The sequence below is a fragment of the Gadus chalcogrammus genome, chromosome 21 (genome assembly GCF_026213295.1).
Source record: "Gadus chalcogrammus isolate NIFS_2021 chromosome 21, NIFS_Gcha_1.0, whole genome shotgun sequence".
In the NCBI taxonomy this organism is placed as follows: Eukaryota; Metazoa; Chordata; class Actinopteri; order Gadiformes; family Gadidae; genus Gadus; species Gadus chalcogrammus.
Window position 1 is genome coordinate 14,819,261 of NC_079432.1, and position 17,547 is coordinate 14,836,807.

At 48.4% G+C, this 17,547-nt stretch overlaps 1 protein-coding gene across 1 annotated transcript in view; it reads left to right on the forward strand.

Moving 5' to 3' along the window:
- The first annotated feature begins 466 nt into the window (after nucleotides 1-466).
- Nucleotides 467-17,547, forward strand: part of map3k5 (mitogen-activated protein kinase kinase kinase 5) — a 51,190-nt gene continuing 34,109 nt past the window's right edge. Inside the window, exons 1-3 of the mRNA XM_056580931.1 lie at nucleotides 467-1,613; nucleotides 11,281-11,420; nucleotides 12,658-12,681. Coding sequence (XP_056436906.1) covers nucleotides 1,082-1,613; nucleotides 11,281-11,420; nucleotides 12,658-12,681 — 696 coding nt within the window. The 5' untranslated portion in view covers nucleotides 467-1,081. The remainder of the gene's footprint in view (nucleotides 1,614-11,280; nucleotides 11,421-12,657; nucleotides 12,682-17,547) is intronic.

A 17,547-nucleotide genomic window follows, 5' to 3' on the forward strand; every position in this document is an offset into this window, starting at 1 on the left:
TAAACATAAAAACACAAATAATCCACATTTTACACGGACCCTCAGTAGCGAGACTAATGAAGGCAAAGTGCGGTGTAAAAACGCTTGGAATGGATGCTCAACTTAAACGCCTATTTGAAGAACACTTAATAGTTATTGCCTTTTTATTTCTTTCATATATTTTCATGCAAAATAAACAGACTTTACTAGCACTTATTGTGTCGGTTCTTTTTGGTTCATTACAACTGGCTACTACTGCTTCTTTTGAGGACCCCCCCCCCCCCCCCCACACACACACACACACACACACACACACACACACACACACACACACACACACACACACACACACACACACACACACACACACACACACACACATCCCCACCCCACTCCACCCTCCTTTTAGAAACCGAGTACTGTGCGGCTGCTGTATTCCAAATATGGTCATTTCCCCGCCCACTTACACAGGCTCACAATCACAATCTCCACCCTTGCGTGTGTGTGTGCGAGTCTGGACAGCGGCGATAACATTGGGAACAGGGCAGGGTTTGTGTACTGGCCGTACGATTCGCGTCGAGGTATTCACAGTTTGCTCGATTTCTCCTTGATGAGATAAAACAAGATTGCAACGATTCAACGCTTTCAATCTCCCGCCGCCGCTGCTGATTTACGTCGCGTTGCAGGCGTTTTCTCACGCTTTTGGTTGCTACTGTAGCGTTCGTTCAAGTAGACGCTCGCGATTATTCTTGCTCAACTTTGACAAGTATGCGGCGTCGCTGGGAAGGAATGCAACGCATTTGCAGGTTTTCAACAGCTCGCTCAACTCGACCCACCGCGGGCTCCTGCTTCTGCTGAATCGTGACTGTTTCAGGTCGGCTGCAAAGCAACCCCCGGTGCGTTAACTCTGGCAATGCTGCGGCTGCAATCAAACTGAAACCAAGCATGCATTTTTTGTGAAAGGTGCGCACTCAGAAGTCCCGGAGCTATTGTTCACCTGTGTTGCAACTGCAGAAGGAAGGGGTGCACGTCAACGCGACCGTGTAGCATGCATCGGACCAGCCCTGCGTTCTGCAGGCGTCGGATAGAACCATGAGGACGGATGGAACTCACAGAAGACAAGCTGCTTTGTGACACTTTTACTGACACAATGATGAATCAAGAGTCGTGCGGGATCATGTTATCGGTTCCTGCCTTTGACCCGTGCCCGAATCAGGGTAATGTCCCACGCGAAGGGACAACCACCAGCACCACCACCACAAGCAGCAAGGACGGTGTTCGTGTTGTTCCTGCAGCAGGGACTTTCTGGCAGGACTCTGCTGCAGTTGTCGGCGGTGGGACAGTGATCGCCAGTCCCCGTGCCTCCAACTGTCCAGCCGACAGCGGCGGTGGGGTCGGGGGTGGTGGTGGTGGTGGTGGTTTGCTGACCACTGAGAAGTCGTGCAAATTAGGCAGGCAGGTGACTGTGGCTTATGTGATAAACAGTGAACTGAGTCAGGGGAGCAATGCAGAGAACCTGGCCCTGCGTTGTCTGAAAGACGCCTGTGACTCCCTGGGAAGTAAGTTGGAGACCGTGCACTTCGGGAAACTGGACTTTGGAGAGACGCTGGTGCTTGATCGCTTTTACAACGCAGGTGAGCAAATAGTAGCCTGTGTGGGCCTACAATGATGACTCTGTTTGGTCGTTGCATTAGATAAACAACTCACAACGCAGTCATGTTAAAGTGCAGAGCGAAAACATTACTCATGTAAGTGCAGGGGTCAGAGATCTTTGGGCGGTTGCGTCACCTAGTTTCTCAGAAACCATTGCCAGTGCTAGTTGCTATGGTTTCCATCCCTCCTTCTCAAAGGTGTCGTGATGAAACATTGTGTGTCATGGCTGGAGTACCCCCCCCCTCCACCCCCCTCCAGCCTCTTAAGTTATTCCCTAATATTTTCTCCAGGAAATTCAGAACAGAAGTCATGTATTGTGATTATTATGCTCTGCTTGGGACAGTTTTCCTCCCACAGCTCCAAATTTCCACTCTCTCCCACCCCCCACCCCCCACCCCCTTATGTTCCTCTGCCTGTTGAGGCTCCATGATTTGGGATCAGTGTGTGTGAGGCCAGAATTTCCATTGGAATCTGAGTTTATTTTCGACTGCGAGCAGTTTCCCCTCTCTCGTTGTATTGACTTAGTCAAATGTGTCCTGATGCACAACCATCCTTTTCACGGAAGAAGATCCATTGCATGCAATACTGCACATTTCACTCACTTTCCCCATGAGTGTGCAACTGTAAGTGTAACACAACATTTTCAGGATTTTATGCCATTGTTGTGCATTCAGGCTTTTGCACGATGTGGGCATATCCAGTCATATCGCATGGAATCGGTGTTAACACAGATATAGGCTAATGCGATTGCACTGCAGTCTAAACATGGCATACATGTGGCACCCAGTTGTCTGGCAGTCACGTGGGCTGTGACATATCCAACATGAATAGTCATGTGGTAGCATGCCGCAGATGGTGTGATATTGTATGGCGGAGATTACTAATGCTTGATGTCATTCTGTCGCCAACACCGCCTTGGGAACAAATGTTGTATCAAGTCCTTTTTTTTTTGAACAATTTCCATGTCTCCGCTTGCTTCAAGGAATCACATGAGTCAAGTATAAGAAACACAACGACCACAGTCGGCACTTTCCCTCCGTGGAGCGTAAGATCCCGCTGGGAACCCGCTCATAAACTCACACGGGAGGTCAGAAATGTGTATAGTTTTTATTTTAGTTTCGTGGGAAAAACTGATAAATGCTGAACCGATGCCAGAGACCAGAGGCGATAAAGAGACAGAACCCCTCATGTTGGCCCCTCTGATTCAGGAAAAGATACGGGAATCAGAGGAGATGCACAGATTCAGACAACACCTCTTCTGTCTTGCTTTACTTGAATGAAGAATGTACTGTAGATCTGCAACCAGCTATTGTTTAATTTGTGGAATAGTCTGTTGATTAATTGGCTTACTTATTAGCCTAATCAGTGAGGCTAATCATTTAGTGTATGACACGGATCACCTTATTATGTCAACAACGTGGAGCGCCAGGTGCTATATTTGCATTATTCGCCTGACGAACTGCCAAGAGAAACGGAAGCAGTTGTTTTGCACTGATCTGAATGAAAAGGACAAGCTGCCAAATGGCTATTGGTTTCTCATCTACAAGTAGCACGTGTTTGGTCTTGGTTGCCTTAAAAAGACAACTCAATGGTGATCACAATTACATTTCTAATCGACTGACTAATGATCTTCTAACCGATGAATCGAATGGCTGAATCTAATCGCTTCCGCCACACTATACTGCATAGCAGGTCTTTCCCGTTCGATACATTCATTTAGCTGACTCCTTTGTCCATAGCAACTTACAATAAGTGAATTCAACCATGAAGATGTAACCCAAGTGCAAGAATCATTCAAAAATCATGAATCAAGGTTGACTGCTTGATTCATTCAGGCTGGTGGGTGATACAGGAATACTGACCCACAGGGGTTTCCATGGTGTTTTGTGTCTCTATTGGCAATCATGTATTTTTGTGTCACCGTGCTTGGAGGTGATATTATTGGTGGTCTCAGGCGCGGTCATGCATGGCTATTTAGGAAGGAATGAAAATGATGATACTTTTCCGATCATTCGTACCCCAATTCATATCCTCCCTCTCCTTCTCCCTCCTCCTCTCCCTCTCCCTCCCTCCCTCCCTCCTCTCTGCCCTCCACACACCTGTACCTGAGAGTGTGGGTCAAGCCAGTCCTCTGCTAGCTGTGGCATGCATCGCAGACGCTTGCACTGACGGCAAAAAACACTGCATTTATCACCTTGCTCTGATTAGCGTGCAGCGTTGGTGTCAGCTGCACACAACATACATTAAGACGTTCATCTGTCGTTAGCTGCTTGCACTATACAGGCCCCGCAAAAGTGTGGCCTGCACACTGAGGAGAAGGGAGGTCTGGAGAGGAAGGGATGCTGAGGTGAAGGACACTAGCACGGCCCACACGTATACTGTACATTCATGCACGCACTTGAGTCATTGTACATGAGCTGTTACTGAGGTGAGACATGAGGGTGCTTATAAAGGGAGATATTATGTGTGTGTGTGTTGGATGAGGGCCAAGTGTGCACCGTTCCCATTGCACTTTTTCATTGATGGCGGTGCGTTGCTGCTCTGCTTATAGTAGAGGAGTTGATGTTGTAGTCCTTCTTTAGGTTGATGTGGGGTGTAGATCCTGTTTAAGTGTTGCTTGTGGTTTCTCTAGCTGTTGTAGTTGTGGCTGTAGTCATTGTAATTCTTTGTGTGTCTGCGCTGTGTGTGTGAAACAGCAGAAGGTCAGTGGGAGTTTTAGGCCCAACTACCCAACGAGCCCTCGCTGCTGCTGCTGCTCAGGGGTCACCCCGGGACTTGGGTGAGGAAGGCTTCCAGCGTAGCGGCACAGCTTGAGAAGTATCTCCCCACAGCTGCTGGGGCTTTCTGTTTGGCCCGGCGTGGGCCGGGGGAGGGCGACGCGGTCGGGCGACTAACCTCAACTCCCTTTGATGGGGGAGCAGTTATCTGCTGCTCCTTGTACAAGTCAACAGAGGACAACACGATCTCGGGTCAAAAGCACTGATATGAATTCCTCTCTCGCCACGTGTTCCGCAGTGGGCGAAAAAATACTTTCCCACCGATACTGAGCACAGGGAACGCAGAGATAAGGGAACAGGGCGGCTGGGCCGGTGGAGAAAGTATTTGTCGCGTAGTACGTCATGGTATGGAAAAAGAGAATGCTTGGAAAAGGGGAAGGCTATTTTTCGTTGAATTGCTTATCCATAGTGACGCAACAGGACGTATGAGGCTAGTAGGAACTATTACTATTGCTGATTCAAGGGGAACGCCGAGAACTGGTCTGGAATGCCAGAATAGTTGTGCTATTCTCGTAAAAAGAATTTCGGCCATTGACTCATCTTCCGTTTGTAACATTCCTGTTCAGTTTCCTCACCAGTTCGCGGCTGCTCAAATAAATGGCTGAACATGGACTTCTTAAAATATACTTAAATATATCCCACCTCAATGCTTTTTTTTTTTTTTTTAAATAACACGCAATATGTGTTGAGGCCGAAAGCCATTCCCTCGGGGAAAAGGCGGGAAAGACCAACAACCAAAAGCATTTGCATTAGTGGTGGATGTAAAGCAAGGCCATACACAGATCAGCAGGTCTCAGATCAGCTGAGGGGAGCACCTGCCCTGGGCTCAGCAGGGGAGGGGCTTCGCTCATGTGAAGGCACTGTTTGGCTGGCTGGCTTATTAAGGCCCTTCCTATTGGCCAGTACATCCTACCTGGATTTTGCCAGGCCCTCTTTTAAACTACGCTGCTATGCTTTTCCACTTCAGTCCTGAACGTGGGAGGATGGAAGCGAGCCAGAGGCGATAGTGCAGCATATCTCTTGTTGTTCGAGACAAAAGCCTGTTTCTACATTGTCCCTGATAATCAAAATACATCAAGTGAACTCAATGTGTATAACGCCAAGCACCATAAAAAAAAAGCAAAAGCAACCATGTTTTGCACAAAAAGGGTTTTGTTATGCATCAAACTCAATTATTGAATCATTATTATAGCACACAACTCTGCGGCGTCACAGGGGTCAGAGGTCGTCTGTGTTTTGTTTAGACGAGGGCAAAGGGATTTCAATACGTCAATCGGTAATGTTTGCATGGATAGCATTCGGTCGGCCTATGGACCATGCTTCTGCCAGTAACATTGACTCCTCCCCCTCCCCCCCAAACCTAAATGACACACCAAAACACAACCTGGTTGTTAAAGGGAACTCTGTTTAACCCAGAAACCTGGAGCCAGTTAATAGAAAGCAGGCGTGTTGGGGCAACTCCCTCAGTCCTCAAAGTGTGTGTGTGTGTCTGTGTTTGTATGGTGTGTGTGTGTTTGTAGGGTGTGTGTGTGTGTGTACGCTCTGTCAGATTTGAATGAATTCAAACTCTGTTCCCAGTAACCCCCCCCCCCCTTCCCCAGTCCCCCCTCCACCCCGTTTGGTGCACCCAGCAGTGGCATAGCACTGTGTGAAATACTGTGTGTGTATGTGGAGGGGTGGGTGGGGGGAGACGGACCACCGGGCAAGGGGCTGGTTGAGCTACTGGCAGGTTGTGTGTGTGTGTGTGTGTGTGTGTGTGTGTGTGTGTGTGTGTGTGTGTGTGTGTGTGTGTGTGTGTGTGTGTGTGTGTGTGTGTGTGTGTGTGTGTGTGTGTGTGTGTGTGTGTGTGCGCGCGCGCGCTTTCCTCTCTTCTTTTGAGGGGATGGGCCACCGTGTGTCTTTTCCTTTGCCTGTCTAAAAATAACAGAAGCATGGGACTGGGCAGGGCATCTCGACCAATGAAAAGCCATTGTGTTTTTACGCTTGGCCTCTGTCCCGTGAGTGGGTGGGTGGGTGGTGTTTGCATGACTGCCATGGGCTAATAAAAATATGTGGCTTTATTGGTTTTATTTATCATCATCTCGTCGTTTTCCACGACTGCATTATGGGATTCTGTTGCCTCGGAACCTCGCTGTTTTTCCCTCTTTTATCTTCTTGGCGCTCCACTCCCAAGGAGACTGACGCCACCGGCGTGAGAATACATAGCATTAATTCCCCCCCGTGTGCAGTGAGATGTCTGGCATTCCTCCCTGCCTTCCCACAGCCCGTAAACGCCTGCATCGCAGCGGCTCGTCCGGAAGGGAGGCGACGCCGACCTGAGAGCATACTTGTGCAGGGATAGTTTTTCCTGCATTTGTTTGTGCACCTCTCCCTCTTTGGAAGGTGTCGCTGCAGCCTGTGTCAGGCGCTGGCCAAGGCTGTGACGTGCGCACTGCCGCGCAGAGAGCAGCCCGTGTCTCGTCCTCTCGTTCTGTGGCGTGCTCTTGATCAGTTCCGCCGAGATAGTGGAAACAACAACACAGGCGGACAACGGCAGAGTGTTTCAGAGTCGTGCAGACGGCAGAGGCGCGGCAGCCATATGGGCGTCGGGGCATGAGAAAGGAGTCCTTTCCTACTGCTGGAGACGCGTTTCCTGGAAGTGGAGCTGCGGGCCTGAAGGGCTTTCCACTTCGGGAGTTCGGAGACAACTACATACAGCCCTTCCACTGTTTACGTTTCAACAGAGCCCCCTCCCTCCCCTACACACACACACACACACACACACACACAGACGCAGCCACCCAGCTCCTTACGAGCAGAGGCTGAACGGCAGGGGAAAATGTATACCACAGGGCCTACGGGAAGAGTCTGAACACTTCCCGGCTTCACCGGCCGTGTTTACACTGGTGTACACTCTCTGACCCTTCCCTTATGTCGGCATATACATTGCTCTCTTCTTTTTTTTACTTTCATCTGATCATAAAAGTATTGTGTGTATGTGTGTGTGTGTTTTTGTGTGTGCGTGTCTTTGTTCCAGATGTCGTATACCGTGTGACATGTGTGATGATGATGAGATGACATGTTTTTGTTGACGGCTTGTAGCTTTGATTGTGATATTTTTGGCTGGGTGTTGTCCCTGTGGTTTGTGTGTTTGCGTGAGTATGTGTGTGTGCATGACTGATAACCTGTTCCTCGACTAAAGACAAGTGCCTTCATTAAGACGGGTCCCTTATGCATGCATTGAGCCATGTGCCGCACTCTCTAATAGGAACAGAGAGGGAGGGGTAGAGAGACCTCGCGTCACTGCAGTGATCCCTGTGGCAGCGCTCAGCCCCTCTTGATCCTGCCCTGATTGTTCTTTTGAATGGCCCATCCCCTGGTGGGAGGAACGCACGTCACTTATGCAGAAACTAATAAGAGCCACCGACTGATTCACACACACAGACACACAGACGCGCACACAAACACACACACACTGAAAAAGGGAACAATGTAATCCTTCCTCTCTGGCTCCTTCTGCCCGTGGGCGGGAAATCAATTAATACTGGGACCGGCGATCAGCTCCCAACCAAACCAGGGCTCTAACAGACACCTCCCCCGATGCCCTGCATGTGTGTTCAAACACACGTTCACACGGCTCTTGTGTGTATTGTGCGCTACAGTTAGGGAAGCCAACTGGGTAAACAGAAAAAGTAAAGAAAATGAATTAGCGCACTCTAGTTTTCTGCCCAGCGCTCTCAGCCTGGTTCCTGTTCTCTGAACGGTAATGGCTTCCGGATCTCTGCTTCGCCGAGTTGAAGGGACACACTGTGGGTAGTGGGGCTCTGACCGCCTGCTGTTCTTCTGACTGGTATTCTGAAGGCCTGGTGTTCTGACTGTTGTTCAGACTGATGTTCTTCTGACGGGTGTTCTGACAGCCTGGTGCTCTGACTGGTATTCTGACAGTCTGGTGCTCTGACTGGTGTTCTGACAGCCTGGTGCTCTGACTGGTGTTCTGACAGCCTGGTGCTCTGACTGGTGTTCTGACAGCCTGGTGCTCTGACTGGTGTTCTGACAGCCTGGTGCTCTGACTGGTATTCTGACAGCCTGGTGCTCTGACTGGTATTCTGACTGGTGTTCTGACAGCCTGGTGCTCTGACTGGTGTTCTGACAGCCTGTTGTGCTGGAGGCCTTAAGAGCTCCTTTGTGTGTGGAGGGGATGATATGTTGCTCTTCACAGCGGCACTTTGCGTCACATGGATCTATTTTTATAATGGCCGTCCGTAGGTTAGGATGCATGGGCAGGAGGGATTTAATGGTAGTCATGTGATGGCTTTTATTCATCATGCACGCACTGACGCACACGCGTGCGTACGCAAACGCATGCACGCACGCACAGTGCAGTCCAATAATGTCATTCAGAGGACTTTATCAATCTCGAGGGACATTGTGTCTGTCACAATTGCTGTCCTCAAGGTAATGAAGATTGCATTTCTTTTTATAAAAAAAATACAAAGCAGGGCAAGACAAAACATAAACACAGGAGTAGGATCATTTCCTTCCTTTCGGCTGACTAAAGTAGACCAGAGGCTCTAAATGGTGTCTCCATCTCGACCCATTTCTCAATGCTGTGGTAATGGAGGGAGGCTCCCCTCCCAGTGGAGAGGGGATGTTTTATTCATGGCTGTGGTGGAGGAACTGTTGACATTTAACTGAGTGAGGCCTCCCGCTGCGGCTCTAGGTGCATTACCCCTCTGTTTCTATATTCCTCTCTGCCACGTCGATGTGTCTCTCTGGGTGCATTACCGCTCTGGTTAGAAACAGAGCGGTAATGCATTCCTCTGCCACGATGTGTCTTCAAACGGTGCGCTGATGTTTCCTGAAAAATAAACAGCACGCCTCGCCTATTAAGGGGTAACATATTTGAGGTTATTCAATTTGTTATCATGTGCAATTGCTCAATACTCATAATGGACCATGGACTGTTCACAAATTGATTTAGCAAAATACATTAAGATGTCAGGATTTAGTGTTTTTGTGTGGCTTTCAATAAACAGGTTGATCAGAGAAGCCTGATCTGGGGGCTTTTGGAGGTTGGATGTTTTGCACATGGAGGTTTCACACAACATTGTAATAAAAAACAATAAAAAATAAATAAAATAAAAAACATTAATGTGATGAATCATGTCTTTCAAAGGATGGTTGGAATGCAAGGAGAAACCCGAGTGATTCATTATTGACCGGCACCTTTTAGGCTGACAACAGAAGTGGTCGATTGTATTTCAAATTGTGGCCTTAAACGCTCGGCTGCGCATTACTGTGCAGCGGATGCCTTGCTCAAACCGCCTAGTAAGGAGTGGGACCATGAAGCTGAACCATCACGCAGCCCTCACCACTTCCTATTGGAATTTGCATTAGCAACTCAGCACAGTACTCCTTGGGCCTCCCCCACCCTCACCACCCATGTGAGGGCCTACCCCGTTTTGAGGTCATAAGGAGCTCCAGCTTTGGGGAACAAGAACTCGGCTGCAGCTCTCTCTCTCTCGGTCTGTCTTTGTCTCTCTCTCTCTCTCTCTCTCTCTCTCTCTCTCTCTCGCTTTCTGTTGTTCTCTCTCTCTGTCTGTGTCTCTCTCTCTCTCTCTCTCTCTGGGTTTTCCTGGCACCATGGCATCAAACCCCAGTGAGGTGGTGCATCTGTTTGGCTTGAGGTAATGTCTGATCTGATAGTCTGATTGCCTTGGTGCTCTGCCGCGTGTGCCACTCACCCACCCGCTGGCTCCGAGCTGGAGGCTCCAGGCAGGTGTTAGGAACCACACAGAGCACTCTCCGGGGGAACAGGTGGAAAAAGGCCTTATTTCCGGGTGGTTTTCTGTGAGCGATTCAGACAGCCGGCATGGGCTTCTTTGTCGTTGATTATCGGTCAGTTTTACCTGTGTCGTCTCATCAGTCTGTCTCATAACCTGCTATCGGCCCTTTGATCTTTCCAGCGAGCAGAGTTAATATAGCATGCCGGCTTGCAGCGCACCTACTAAAATAACGGGCCTGCAAAATGATTGAGCATTTCTGGCTGGTCCCCAAAAAAGAGATTTTGTCGCTTGTAAACATTGGAATCAGTAAGAAGGGTTGATACTGTGGTTAGAAAGATTACAATTATGTGCGTTTTAGACAACAATCAATATCACTTAGACAATAACACTTACAGCTCTTCAGGATGTTGGCTTTTTCACTGTTCCCCTTCTTATTTAATCACTTGAATGTCTCATTCACTTGAACTCATTACCAGTTCCTTGAGATATGAGCCATGCATTGTCACTTCAGGCGTATGAATAGCAGTTTTGCTTTAGGTTTCCCAGTGGTGCTGCGGGTCAAAAGGACATTGTATAGTTGGGTGGAGCTCTTTAAGTTCTATTCCTTCTCCCTGTCTGCTCTGCTGCATTTCAAAGAGGTCTGAGGAGCTCTTCAAAGCATTGCCTGGGTTGATCAACAGCTAGCGTATAGCTGCTGCTTTCAACCTAACTAAGTAGCATTCCTGGGCTCATCCCTGTTATAGAATGTCTGGGCTTTCCCTCACCTCATTAAACAGGTCAGCTGCTCGACATAGCTCGTGCATGGTATGACTCCATTTGACCCTGTGAACGTCATTTAACAACGCGGATGCACACCATCAATGCTCGACCCTATTCTCATCTCCCAAAGACTTCTACCATACTAACCACATCATTAAAGGACCGTGCTGATGTCCCGCATAACACACGTAATACAGTTTGTGAAGTGTATACTTTTGGAGGGCTTGGGGGGGGGGGGGGGGGGTGGCATGTGCCAGTGCCATCCCAGGCCCCCGCTGTGAGTCTGTCCTGCTACCAGCACCTCTAACCGTCCCTCTGCCTTCCCTGTGCGGCCCCCGTCGGAGCAGACATCGCCGTGGTGGAGATGACGGACGCCTTCCGCCAGCCCTCGCTCTTCTACCACCTGGGCGTGAGGGAGAGCTTCAGCATGGCCAACAACATCATCCTCTACTGCGACTCCAACTCGGACTCGTTGCAGTCCCTGCAGGTGAGCCTCCCGCCACAGGGGGCGCCCTGCTGAGACGCAGAGCCCCCGTTGACCAAGAAAACATTATCTCAGGACAGTGGAGAAATATGTGACGATGATAATTCAATTCAATTACAATATATGTTTTTACAGATCGATTACGTTATTGGTCTGTGGTTTTCAGCTGCTAAATCTTCTAAGTTAAGTTTATATGTTTGAGCAATACTCTTTCTGGAGGTTATCAATACATTCTCCTTTTTGCTTTTACAATGTAGCTACTTCAGTTATGGCTGTAGGCCACTCTCGGTATCGCTGTGTGGGCTAGTGCTGTACTCATGCAGCCAGAGAGCTGTTAAAGGGTTGAGGAGGGCAGCGATTTGCAGTCTATATCCAGGGTTGGATTGACAAAGCTGTGATTTGTCAGATAAATGCATCGGGATTGGAATCGGCAGAATGGTTTTAATGAAAGCTATTTCCAGTGAGGATGATTGATGTGTTTTTATCTATTTATGTACTAGATAATTTAGATGGAAAGGTTACACAATGAAAAGTGTTTTGATTATGAAAGGCAAAGAAAAAAAAGTGTCATTATGGGAAATTTCTCTATTTCCTTAGACAAAATGGTCTACATCTAAATGAGATATTTTCACCCGGGCCATGTGAAATAAGGTTCGAATTCAGCCTTTCTTCCTTGTGTTCCGGCCCAGACCTCGGGCTCTGCTGGTGAGACGTTAAGAGGCATGAGCATTCATTGAGCCAAGAGAAACCCTGTCGGTCTGACCACCAGTAGCAGGCAGACACTGGGACGGGCTGGGGGAACGGGCGGTGGCCGGCCACACATCGTCCCGCAACGTCTGGGAAACATGGTTCATGGTTCAGAAGAGACCCTGTGTGTAATGGTTGCCACCCTCTACAAGTCCCAACTATGAACTAAAGACCAAACTTTCCAAAAAAATCCAAATCCCCCTTCCTCCCAACTGCCGTCTACCTGACGTCCGTCCTTCTAGTAGCTCGATGCTGTCCTACAACGGGTGTTTGCAACCCACAGGAATTCAGTCTGGACGCTAGCACAAACATACATTCCTGACTCATCCGTAGGCTGTTTACCAGTGCCCGAATGCGGAATTCCCTGGAAAGAAACAAGACGCACTCAACGCATGTACTGAATGTTTGCCTGTGTACGTAATTCCTGTAATGCCCTTTCTGTTTGCAAAGGGAACTGAGTTAAATACTTTGTCTTCTCTTTTGTTTCTTCTAGGAAATCATTTGCCAGAAGAACACAGTAAGTAACCCTTGTCTTATCTTCTGCCCAGTGTGTAGGAGCACATCTAACCACAGGCTACAAACTCAGACTGTTGACCTTATACATACTGATGTGTCTTTTAATTCATTCTTATATTTTCCGGCAGAGACCTGAAAATAGGCCTCAGCCTCTAAGCTCCAATCATCAATTCTGTGCATTGATTACATTGCGTATGATAGAGTCTCTTGGTTTTAATGACTACAGGGCATTGCTATAGACCCGAATAAACCATGAGACTCAAACCAAAGCGCGATCTAATCAATACAAAGTGGGGCTGGGAAACAATGGCTGCTATCAGCGTTAATATTCAGTGACTGAGTTGAAAGACCAAAGCAGATAGTTTGAAGGGCAGGCTGCACACACACGCACGCGCGCACACACACACACGCACGCGCACGCACGCGCACACACGCGCACACACACCTCTGAGCAGCGACTTCAAGTTCAGAGTTGACGTTTGCAACATGGGACACTCAGGTCGAGCGGGAGTCAATATGGGTATGCAAAGCAAAACAAATAGCAGACGCACATCGCTGACGCAAGGACGAAACCCATATTCCAGTGGACCAGAACCAGCTTATTGTGGGCCTGGGGAAACAGAGGCAAGACAATAGGCAAGGACACACCATACACATGTTGTTTGCTTTGTTGTTCAAGGCAAGGCAGTTAGAAAGTGAATGCTGGCTGTGTTTAGTGTTGGCCTCCTGCAAACATCCCCAGTCTAGCAGCAACAGGCAGGAGATGCAAAGCAGTCTCAACCCGGGGAACCGGTTCAGCGGTTTCCCCGGGCTACGGTGGGCGGTGACTGTTTACGTCTGGCCTGGTAGTGCTAGGAAACGTGGCCGTCGCCCCAGGAGAGAGATGGAGAATAAGCGTCGCCCACAACGCTTATTCTAGCACCCGCAGCGCGAGCTCGTAACGTGAACACGAACTTCCCCCCCCCATCGCTTTCATTCTCTTCGGTGTCTCTCTCACTTTGTCACTTTAACTCTCGCTCTCACTCTCACTCTCGTTCTCTCTCTCTCTTTCTCTCTCTCTCTCTCTCTCTCTCTCTCTCTCTCTCTCTCTCTCTCTCTCTCTCTCTCTCTCTCTCTCTCTCTCTCTCTCTCTCTCTCTCTCTCTCTCTCTCGTTCTTTCTCTTTCTCTTTCTCTCTCTCTCGTTCTTTCTCTCGTTCTCGTTCTTTCTCTCTTTCTCTCTCGTTCTCGTTCACTCTCTCTCTCTCTCTCTCTCTCTCTCTCTCTCTCTCTCTCTCTCTCTCTCTCTCGTTCTCTCCTCTCATCTCGTTCTCTGATCTCTCTCAGGCCCTGTTCTCTCTCTCTCCCCTTGTATTTCTCTTATTGTATTAGCCCATGTGCAGGGCCCTCTCATTGTGTGAGTGCACTTAGGTGTCCTTTGTTGCGGGTGCAGTGCCAGTGCACTCTAGGGAGCCGTGGCACGCAGCAATGTTTGCTCAGCCGTGTGACGGCAGGTGTAATGGGGCTGTGGTTGACTGGTAATTTGGGTCTACTTCCTCCGTGAGCTAATGACTTCTGGGGAGGGCATAAAAAATAAAAAGGGCTAATTATCAACAACAACAGTGTGTGTGTGTGTGTTCTCTCTGTCATGTTGAGATTTGACTCCTGAAGCAGTTATTCTACTGTAACATAGCCCACACACACACACACACACACACACACACACACACACACACACACACACACACACACACACACACACACACACACACACACACACACACACACACACACACACACACACACACACACACATATATTTTCCTCACTTTCCGTCTGACTCACACACTCTGCCATGTGCATCTCTCCTCGTCACTCGGGGGCTAGATCATGGAGGCTAAGGACGAGGAGTGTTCTTTGTTTCGATGCATTGAGTGCACCATCCACCTGCACCATGTCACATGCATTGTTCGCTGACAAACTCATCTTAAAGCAAAAGCACTCATCCCCTTCTGACAGCAGTGAGGTCCTCCAGGAGAGCACCTCACTGTCGAGAATACACATTCAGTCAGCTATACGTGTGTGAAACATGGCGTCGCATCGTGTCAGAGGACCCGCTCCCTGTGTAGATATAAAAGGTTAATTCTTAGATAAGGAAACACCTGTCCTGGGATTATACACTAATTACAAAATATTTATGAAAATTATATATAAATGCCATTCTGCTAAATGCCACTAAATTCTACATACTTCTTATTTTCTATTTTCTCCATGCTCCATCTCTAATCCTGAATGGCAGCGTCTGTAATGTGACCCAGTTTCCCTTATGGGATCCACAAAGTATCTCTGCTTCAGAAGCTGATAACATTCGGCAGTAGTCAGCCCCCCCCCCCCCTGTCCTGGGGAGACCTTTTCTCACATTTCTTTGGAATTTGATACACCGGAAGAAGCGATTGCATGACGCCCTCCACTTCCTCTTTCGGCTGCTTCCAGTCAGAGCCCAGGCAGCAGGCAGCTTCCTGGGTGCAGGTGCTGGGGGTGAAGCCTGCACAAAGACCCAAAGGCAGCCGGCACCTTCCTGGGGGGGGGAGGGGGGGGGGGGGGGGTTGAACGGTGCCAGCTGTGTGACTTCAGGTTCTCTGTCGGGGTTCGTGTGCAGAGCCTCCGCTCGCGGTATAGTCCACATCTCTGTCTTACTGTTGGGGAGGGGAGGGGGTGTTGGTCTTTGATTAATGAGATTTCACCGATGATTGGTCCATTGTTTTGTGTCTCCGTACATGAACGCGACCCGATGCGTGTCTCGCGCCGTATTTTAATTCATGCAGCGCTTTTTTATTTGTTCGGTTAATTTTCTTTAGCCTTTTGTATCACCAGGTTAGTCTCATTGAGTTAAACAACATATTCAAAATAGAGAGAGACCTTGCCACTACAAGCTGCATGAAATCACAAACTCTGACAACGTCGAGCAGGAAACTAAAGCAAGAAAACGGTTAAAAAAACAGTCCGATTTAACATGAAATGACTGAACTGAAAGAAGGCGAGGAGCGATGAGATCTACGGTGAACTGGCAGAGGACAATCCCATTCGCTTTGTTTGTTCTGTAACACACACACACACACACACACACACTCTGCCTGCATGAGATTGAATGGAATGATGTGCTACTTCTGAGGAAGCCTCAACCCATCGTTATTTACAAAGTGCCTCTCTGGAAAAATGGCATTACGAGAAAAACAAGAACAAGACACCACAAGAACAGGACATTCATTTGATATGACGGTAAACACTCATCGGAATGAGTTGATAAGAATAATGTTTGTTATTTCTGCTCAGCTAAACATTTGAGTCGAGTCAAGTGAGACATGTTGTTAAGGCTCGGGTTACGACATAAAGAAGTTTGGTCTCCATGGGGTATGAATGCTGCTGGATGACTTCTTGCTTTGAAGTCGTCCAGTGACGCAGACGCCTGTCATGTAAAGTCTCCGTGGAGCCGTGTCCCAGCCTTCCCCCTGCCACTCACTGCTTCATAGGCTCCGTCTGGCTCTAACCAGCTAGAACGGAGTGAGATGGGCCGACCAACGGGGTGCTCAGACCGTGGACACACGTTATGAAGACATGAAGACATTTCTACAGGAAGTGTGGAGAGCGGTTGAGGTCAAATAGATCCCACACAAATCGTATACATCCCCCCGGCAGATGGAAACAGTCAAAACGTTTTGCTCTTTAAAGACCCTATATGATTCTCTGTATATTCCAGTTATATTTAGCATTAACATTTATGTTTTTTTTTCTATATTGATGGTCATAAGATAAGTCATTGGAGTTCAGACCGTGTGTGTGTGTGTGTGTGTGTGTGTGTGTGTGTGTGTGTGTGTGTGTGTGTGTGTGTGTGTGTGTGTGTGTGTGTGTGTGTGTGTGTGTGTGTGTGTGTGTGTGTGTGCGCACACCCTATTCCCAGTGCAGAGGGCAGGCGACTGGCTGTCGAGAGGCCAATAATGCGCTTCATTGAGCTGTCCATGTGGTCTGGGTGAATGCATGCTTTGTGAGCGGGTTCTTCTTTTATACCTCGCAGGCGTTTGCAGGAACATGTTTATCTAGACTGGAGGCTTCAGAGGTCAGCCACTGGCTCTGCCTGGGAAAGAACAACGTAAGCGTAGAGCGTCCAGGACTGCAGAAGGAGAGTCCCAGATTGTACATGCCAGCCTCGACGTTACACTAAGTTTTGAACACGATAGAAAAGCTTCTGCTGTTCGATCGTCCAATTAGTTTAGTTAGTTTGTTGTTTTTCCTTTGTTGCGTTTTAGTTTCTTGTCCTCTTCTAATTCTTCTTTTTCTTTATTCAAACCAAGTTGTGTTGAATGGTTTTCCTACAAAACGATGGCATTTTAAAACTTGGACGGGAATGTGCTAAACAAATGAATAGAAGTATTATACTCATTTTTCTTTAATATTGTTTTATGTAAAGCCACCGAGGGACAGAAAGAGAGCATTATAGGATGTCACACAGTAACTTCCATGTGCATACATGGTCCTCTGGTGTGATTTAGCCCCCCCCCCCCCCCCCCCCCCCCCCCCCCCCCCCCCCCCGTCGTCGTCGTCGGTGATCACCCTTAGCGTTTGACTCTGCTGATAGGAAACGCTGCAGACATCCCTCCAGATCGACTTCCTCCTACGGAACAATGTCGTGTTTAACTGCAGCCCGCCCACTGCACACAACAAAGAGGAAAAGCAATGATTAACCCTGACCAGAAACCAATGGATCTGAGGTAGGGCCGTCCACCCTGCTCAAATGAAGCTCAGACAGCCACGCCCCTTTGTGATGAACATCTTTTAAGAGGCTGTACAATTAGCCTTAAATGTGCAATTTGACAGAGATTAAGTGGAAAAGAG